Source organism: Mus caroli, chromosome 3, assembly GCF_900094665.2.
Source record: "Mus caroli chromosome 3, CAROLI_EIJ_v1.1, whole genome shotgun sequence".
Classification (NCBI taxonomy): Eukaryota; Metazoa; Chordata; class Mammalia; order Rodentia; family Muridae; genus Mus; species Mus caroli.
In genome coordinates this window covers 48,741,185-48,750,091 of record NC_034572.1, presented here as the reverse complement: position 1 = coordinate 48,750,091, position 8,907 = coordinate 48,741,185, and the positions used below count along the sequence as shown (strand labels likewise).

General features: G+C 42.0%; 1 protein-coding gene across 4 annotated transcripts in view; it reads right to left on the bottom strand.

The window, feature by feature from the left end:
- The window catches only part of Ccdc169 (coiled-coil domain containing 169), a 33,580-nt gene that overhangs the window by 1,536 nt on the left and 23,137 nt on the right, over positions 1 to 8,907 (bottom strand). For 3 of the 4 annotated variants that reach the window (XR_002377527.1, XM_021158011.2, XM_021158009.1), the window contains one exon: positions 6,580 to 6,656. Coding sequence is in view for 3 of the 4 variants with exons in the window: in XM_021158011.2 (XP_021013670.1) it covers positions 6,580 to 6,656 (77 nt within the window). In the remaining variant the exon portion in view is untranslated. Of the gene's footprint in view, positions 1 to 6,569; positions 6,657 to 8,907 lie in introns of all 4 variants that reach the window. The other variant, XM_021158010.1, reaches the window with a different exon arrangement.

Genomic DNA, 8,907 nt, shown 5'->3' with positions numbered 1-8,907 from the left:
CCAGCACCAGTCTTGGGATCTGGAACCCTAAACTCAGGTGTAGCTATACCTATACAAGCCTAGACTCATGTGTGTCTTGACTTGAGAAGGACCTAAGCTCTTGCCTCTGCCAAAAATGTAGGTGTTGCAAAGGCAGAGCTGAGGCTTTTCTTGGCTGAGTATGGAGAGTCTATCCAGACACACATGCTATGTCCCCCAGGAGGGAAGAGGTTTATTGATCCCAAATACTTTGAATGTTTCTGTCAATCCTAAGGCAACCACTTCGCTCACCCAGCACAGTATGTAGTAACCACTCAGGACAAAGAATAGCATCTTCACAGGATGAATTTTAAAATGTCATCACATAATAGCAACGATCAATTGGGGGAAAAAGGAGTATCTAAGATAAAGAATAACAAAATGCCCAATTTTGATAAAATAGTGAATAACCAAAACTGCAGACACAGTATAGCTCTAATGAAAAAGATGAAGCCATCAATGAAACCTTAGTTTAAAACATGAAATGCTGAAACTGCCATACTTAAAAATCAACACCAAAACCAAACCAAACCAAACCAAACCAAACCAAACCAAACCAAACAAACCCAGAGACAGTACTTTAAGAAACAGCAATAAGAGTTGGTTTTTCCACATAGAAACCCAGCAGCAAATGGGATCATAGAAAATTAAAACGCTTCTGTGTGGCAAAGAGACGAGGGGGGCAAGAGAACCACAGAATGGAGAAAGTCCTGGCCTGCTATATTTCAGACAGGGCATCAATATCTAGAGTATACAGAGGACTATTCATCTCCCAAGCCCCCAAATTGCAATACATGGGCAATAAACGGAACTGAAGATGGTTCTCAAGCATGAAAATGGCGAAGCAAACATCGAAAGGGCGTCCAATGTCCTTATCCATCAGAGAAACACAAAATGACTCTGAGATTCCAAGTCACCCAAGCAGGAAAAATAATGACAGCAAATGTTAATGAGGACGTGGGGAAAGATGTCCTTAGCCATTGTTGGTGGAGTACAGGCACTGTACAAAATGGTGTGGTTGTTTCTCCAAAACCTAAAAATAAAATTGCCACAGGACTCTGCTTCTGATACATACGCAAAGGACTCTAGCCCTGTGACAGAGATCGTGTGTGCCTGTGTTTGCAGTTGCCCTGTTCACAATAGCAAGATGAAGGAGTCAGCCTAGTTGTGCATCATCAGAAGGATGGTGAAAATGTGGTCCAGACACACAATGAAAATGTAATTGCCTATGAGGAGAAATGAAAATGGAAACATACTCAAATGAGGTAGCTCAGGACCAGCGGACAAACCCCACGTGCTGCTTCTCATCTATGGATCTCAGCTTCTAATTTGCATGTGCATTTACCTGGAAGTGAATGTGGGTGCTAGGAAAGTAGACAGAGCTCCTTCAGGGGGAAGATGCTTTTAGGGAGAGGGGTGGAAGAGTATGAAAGTGGAAAGGGGCATCCTGAGGTTAGTAGACTACACCAGAAACACAGAGAGATGGGAGAGAGGAGTGGATGGGACCAGAGGGACCACTCAAACCTACGTCTATATGAAAATGCCACGAGGATTCCCCTTACTTTGTATTCAAATAAATAAATAGCATGCATAAAACATTGTCAGGAGTATCCATAGCAACATTATTCACATTATCAGAAATGTATAAATAATTCAAATCCCCATCAACTGACGACTGAATAACTGATGGTCTATAAAAATGTGGAATTGCTATCTAATCAACACAGTAAATCTGGCTGTGCTCGACATGGATGACCTTGAGAGAAGCTAGACATGTGAGTGGCACACTGCATGTGACACAGTAGTAGGGAAAAAAAACACATAAACAGATTAGTGAGCACCAAGAGCCAGATGGTGAGACTTCTAATGGGCATGACACTTCTATGGGAGTTGGAAGAAGAGAACGTTCTAGAATCAGTGGTGATGGTTACTGAACCTGGAGAATACACTAAAGACTTTAGTGTGTGTGTCTTCAGATGCCTCAGTGGCATACAGGTACATATGTGGGGATACCAGGGAGCCATATTGCTCAGCTAAGCTCAAGAAAGTCCCGAAACCTTAATATGAGGGTGTTACATAAATGATACCAGTCTAAATGTAGCGTATTTGTTGTTTGCATGCTCAAATTATGGTATATTCTTATATTTTTCTCTCTTTCCAAAAGGATTTTTTCTGATTTTGCTTACTCTTTATAGTTGCTAATGTGCTACACATTGGAAAGGAAGGAAATTTGAGAATATTTATAAGAGTTGGGAGTTTTTCAAAACCTTCTAAGTCTCCCATTCAGTACAGGTTTCACTCTTATACTACAAGGGGATAAACTGAGGCTGGGAGTGACTGCTCATATAAAGACACATTGGATAATTTAGTTGGAGAAAATTTATTTTCTGTCTGCTCTGAATGCAGAGCAAAATTTCATTTACCATCATGCTTCCTGCGTTTCTAAAAGGATAATACTAAATATACTGTTATTTTGACTTGGAGACTTCCACAAGATGGCTTATTATAGAATTTTTCTTCATTTATCACTCTCATTAATGTGATATGAAACTGCACAATTCATAGACAATATGAAAATGAACAAACCCAAATCATCCATACCACCACCAAATTTTTTTTACATTATACTTTCTATTTACTGTAATAAAATTTTTCTACATTGTTATATATTCTAGCATCTGCATTCTAGAGTCTTCTAGAATTGACTAGAACTTCTTAATCCTGTCATAGTCTATTGAATTAGTTTCTTAAGGCTGCAGATGTTGCCTGTATATCTGCTTTTTGTCTCAAAAATAAGCTCTCCAAACAATCTGTCCCTCAAGAAGTCACAATTAATTTCCCAATGGTGCTTTCCTTCTGGAGCATGAAGGGCTGCTCTGTCTTCCTCAAGGGCCTTCCATCACTATATAAACTTTTCATCAAAAAAGCAAAGCAAAGAGGAGGCTGCACAGCAAAGAAAAATAAGAGAGAAATGTCACCATTGGCTCTTTGATGAGCTGTTGCTATGTATCCATCACCGTTTGAGGTCCTTACTTGCAAAATCCATAACTCACAGAGTTAATATATTCCAGGGCCCACAGCCCAGATATTACCTCTCAGTTTTGTAGAGCTTAGGGGCAAGTTCTAAACCTATCTCTGAAGAGCATTCCCTTAATGATCTTAGCAATCCTTTATAAACAGTATGTGCAAGGATTTCTAGCATAGATCTTTCATGGGGATGGAGATATCTTATTCATTTGCAGTCACAATTTCATGAAGTTGGAATATAATTGGTGATATAGGACTGAGCAGAGTCATTGTTTTGATCAATCTTTCAAACAATTTCTCTTAAATGGGTTTCTTCTGGTACTCTGACTCATCCTGAGTGTAACAATACCATAAGTCAGTGTTTGAACATTGGTACTGCTAATGTGGATGTTGCCTGTCACTCAAAGATCTGAGTTAAACATGGTCCCTGGCAGTACTCGTGGGAGGGAGGCTATGGGATCTGTAGGAGGCTGGGTCTTATGGGAAGTCTTGGGGTGGCTGGAAACATAACTCTGGCCAGCGGTGAGACCCCTCCCTTTTCACCTTTCTGCCTTGTGTGTGGCAGTTTTGTTCTGCCTTGCATGGCCAACCCTCAGCGTGAAGCTTGACACAGGTCCAGCATAGTGAGGGCAATCAAACACAGACAAGACCCTTTTAAACTAAGGTTAAAGTAACTTTAAAAAAATTGTGAGTGATTATGTTAGTCTCTGTGTTACAGATGCAAGTTGACAAGCACATATGAGAATGTCAACCGTATCAAACATTAAGGCCATAGCTCTTGAGTTTTAAAAATATCATGCAAAACATGACATGTCTGAAAGTGTGCAAACCATAAACTCACAGTTCTGTAAAGTACTGTGACATTAAAACTCCAGTAACTATCCCCCAGGCTTACAGATAAAATACTGTCATCTTACTGGAAGGCTCTCCTGTACTTCCTAATTCCCAGCCCCACTTATAAGGACTATCCTGTGTTCCTACACCAGATTACTTCAGCCTCTTTTAACCATCATGTGAATGGAAGCACATTTACATATTTCCTTATAGAAGACTATGAGAATTTTCCAACTGTTCTATAAAGGGTATTGATTACTATTACCTGCAGAGTATATATTTATAGATACTAGGAATATCCATTCCCTACTGATGGACATTTTAAGTTTTTTTTCTACCTTTGACTATCATGGATAAAGCATCTCTGACATCCATGCACAGGTCTTATGGTGTAAATGATCTATTGCATTGAGAAGTAGAGTTGTTGAAAACAAAGTGTATGGGCAGCTATAGAAGTGAATACAAAACACTATTCCCAAGCATCCATCTAAATCCACTAGCCCCCACTCCACCGTTGTGACTGTGCCTCACATGGCCACTCCGCTCTGCAGATAAGGGGTGGTGCTAACACTTCCCCCTAAGCTCAGCACCACTTAGGTCAATCAATGCTGCTGTGAAGTGCTTAGCACCAGCATCAGTTACGACTCAAATCGGAACAATCAACAAAAGAAGGATATCAAAATTCCATGGTCAGGTCGGTAACTCAGAAATAATATATTAAGACACTCCCGTCTACTGAAATGTTTTCGAATGCCTAATGAGAAAGACAGAGATGTTTCTGTTGGGGGAGATCTGAGTTTCTGTTGTATTTAGTTTCAGACAATGAAAGCCATCTTAGTCCAGCTGCTTGACCACTCATCAGCTCAGCGATCCATTCAAGAATTATTAAGCAGCAATCTATGATGGACAATCTCTCCACATTCAGATTCATCAGACACAGGATGGATCTGGGTAGAATGGCAGTTCTGAAGGTCCTGAGGCAGCTGACTGAGTGAGAGTCCCAGCCTATGGCATCCACCTCCTGTTATAGCACCTTAGGCTCAGCTCAGACCTGTGGCCCAGAGAGGCCCCGGGCAAGCAGATGTATGGCCCTTGCTCCATAAGGAGACAGGTGGGGTTTGACACCTTGATGATCTCCTTGGGTAGCCTCAGTCAAACCTGATAAGATCCTGCAGGAAGTAGGCACCTAGCGATGGTGACTGATTTCAGGGTTTATTCTGAGACAGCCAACCTCAAGAGTATTCAGTGAAAAATCTAGACTGTCTTCATAGTCACAGGATGGGAATGTTTATGGATAAGTGTATTAATGTAGTGGGAGCCTTAGATAAAATAGAAGGAGGCTGTGTAGGCGGCTGTGCAGAGAGGAGCTGAGATAATAGCTCAGGATTACTGTCCTCCAGAAAGCTTGCCCGCCAGGCTCCTAGTGGCAACAATTCCCCGACCTAATAAAGCCTTGCCCTGAGTGGGAAGGGTATCACCCTGTGCCTATTCCATCACAAAGCCTGCTTATGTTCTTGGAGTCTGAGATATTAGCAGGAGTTAGGTAGATGTGTGACTCTGGCCAACAGAATGGCTGGGTGCTACAGGCAGTGAGCCTCCCTGGGGGAATCACAAAACCAAATGAGTGGGTGCTACCCAGGCAGTGAGATCAAAGCCCAGTGTGCTGTCAGCTTGCTGTTGTAAGTCACTCTTGGAGGGACTAAGTATGTCAGCAGGATTCTGCCTAGACAGGACTTGACAAGTTGCCACCAAGTCCTCACAAACTTGACTCCAGGTCCTTTTCCCTTTGTGGATTTCAACGGGATCTTTTCTCTGTGATACATCCTAGCATGAGTACAAATGTGCCCTGAGTTCTGGAACCTACCACTGAGTCTCTTACCACCGAGATGGTCTTGGGAATCTCAGACACAGCGGTTTGATTCTTTTTCCATGGAGATCCTTTGTCAAATTTTAATATTTAAACTACACTATAATTCTATGATGAGAATGTGTAAAGATAATTAATTGTAATTTAAATAAGTAATAACTATTAGTGAAAAATATGCTTTGGCCCATCTATCTGAGAATTGGGCTATACCATTAATCTTTACCAAAGAAACTTGTCATAGTACGTATCCTTTGAGAACTTCTCATCTTGACTAGAGTTAGACAGGATTGATTTAGAGCTAATTTACAACTTGGCTTAATTTTTCCAGTATTATATAAGAATATCCTCATCATATAGAATGAATCAGGTGATTCCATATTTTCTATAGGACCTGGAAAGTTCACAAGTTATAAAACCCCAGCAAGTCCCTTTGTTCTTCAGCATAAAGTAGCCTCGTTTATATGGGATCCATAGTTAAACTGTACCGTATCCATAGCAACAAACATGCTTCTCCACTGGAAAGGTACAGACAGGAGTCAGCTGTGCCTGCTGCGTTGTTAGGAGTATCATTTTAACTCTGCCCAGGTTCTCTGCTGCTTTAGTTTAACACACCCCCTCCTTTGGAGACTAACAGTTCTTCAGGGAGCCCCAATCCTGTGTATATGGCATGTGAGGCCACTAGATTCCCTGAAGTTTCTTCTCATGTGCTGTTTTATACATGGCTATAAAATCTAGAATCTAAGCTCCCAAAATATACCAGACACCTTGTTGCTCGAGTGCTGCGAGAGGGCAAGTATAATGAACCTGGCAAGGGGAGATCTACCTAGACGTACGTTTTCACCGGACTTTCCTTCATTCTAGGCAGCGGGTCCATCTGTTGCCTCTTGGATACTTGATTTGAGCCAGAAACCTGAAACACACACACACACACACACAAAACAGCATACTTACCTTTTACTCCCCAAATGATTTCTGGGTTAAAAGAGTCAATTTCCTGTCTCTTTCACAAACACATCTTTTACTAGCATGTGTAGGAGCAGCTAAGAGTGACAAGACATTCAGTCATTTTCTAATCAGATAAACCTTTTGAAGTTTCTATACAAAACCCCTCTTGGCCCCATAGTCCACATGACTTTTAAATTAAATATGGAGAAATCTATGAAAGCCAATCACCCATGTGGTGTGGACCACTGGGAATTCTTGTAGCAGATATTAAACACACATAAAACACATATTCTACCAGCAAGGCAGAAAAGGCAAAGAACAGTGTATGTGGTAGGAAAGCAGAAAGGTAAGAGAGTGTTTTCATTGTATTTATTTCATAATCTCTCCAGGGAAGGCAAACGGGTGTCTCAAGGGAATCAAGAACATTGGAGGCCGATCAACCTTGAGATGGCTACTGAAGCCATGAATGAATGAGGTCCTCCATCAAGAGCAACACGGGAAAGAAGGAAGTCAGTGATAGAAACAGTAGATTACGGTAACTGACGGACATCATATTAACAGTAGGGAAGCCACCTAATCCCGCCAGTGAGTCACAGCACCAGCCTAACCCAGGTTCAGGGAGGAGCCCTGTCACGAATGGAGAAGGCAGAGAGTGGGCACTTGTCCTCCTCTGGTGTCCATGCATGTCCATACGCTCTTTCAGTGAGCACAGATGGGACACACACACAACACACTCATATCCAAAAGACATCAAAAGAATTTAGAATTGGTGGACAGTCCGACAGCCTCTCATCTGTAAACCAAAAGCATTTATATTTAACATTCTTGTGCTCTTTGCTAAAGTTTTTATATTTGGAATAGACAGCAAAATTTAAATTTATCAGGTCTTATAACACACTCAGAATTCAGCCGTGCTTCGCTCTTTAATAACTCCTTGCGTCCATGAGAAGACCGGTGGAGGGGGAATGGGTTTCGTCCAAACATACCCATCTTGGTTGTTAAATGACAAGTTAGATATTAACAGGTTTGGAAGACACAGGGGCTCGACCCTCCCTCACAGTCCACAATTTTAAACCAAGAACTAAAATGAACTTTAATTACTGGCTAGAAAAGGAACCCAAGTCACACCTTTGACCTTGGAAGGAGCCTTACGTGTAGCTGCCCGTGGTGGTGGTAGGGGGCACGAATGGAGACCTTCTAACCCTGGCTGAAGGAGTCCTAAACCTTTATGGGATTCCATATAGCAGGAGGCTTTCTGATCAAGAACAGAGACACACCACCACTTCCCCTTCTAAGCAAAGATTCAAACAGGCCTGTCAATCACCTAGACAGGACAAAGTCCCTCAGGAGATGCTGCTTGTTCTAGAGACCTTAGAAAATCGTGTAATGGCTGCCTCGCGTGTAGGTCATGCCAGGGGTCTCCTTAGTCATTGTCTGCTCACACTGCTGGAGAGCACATTCACTCTGTAATGAGCCATGCCTGTCTTCTACACTGCTCACTGCATCTGTCTAAATTCTTCCCATAGAGCTCAAAGGAAGGGAGACAAGGAAGGCAGAGACTGAGTCAGGTGACAAACAGTGACTGGAAAAGGAGAGAGCCAGAACAAGCATTACAGAAGTCTGATCTACGTCAGACTGAGCAAACACAGATCGGCTCGTTGCTCATTCAGTGTGGGAAGAACAGAAGTCGTCCATTAACCTTCCCAGGCACTGTAGTTTGCGCATGGTCAGAACCGCCTTTGAGGGTAAAGATTAACAGTTCACTCTAGAGTGAAATTCGCATTAACATTTATACTGGCAACAGGATTAATGCCTTCCTGGAAAGCTGTTGGCTTTGATTGAACATTTGATGAGTCTGCACAGTTAGCGAGATTAATCCACCTAAGTGGAATTATTTCAGATAAATAAAAGTAAATGGATGTTTCAGGGGCAAAAGACTTGGACTTCTCACCTTAGACAAAACCTTCCAGGCCATTTTATATGAATGAACTTTTTCCTAACAATGGGCTTTTTATTGTCAGTTCTGTAAATGATTCTTTTAAACACTGACTGACAACTCTTTGTAGTAGACAGTAAGGCAACAGGAAGAGTCAGGCACCCTTGCCTGACCTCTACAGGGACATACAGTTGTGGTAAAGCAAACCCATGTGTTAGCTATAAGTATCCAGAAGGTAAGCTGGGCAGTGGTGGCGCACGCCTTTAATCCCAGCACTTGG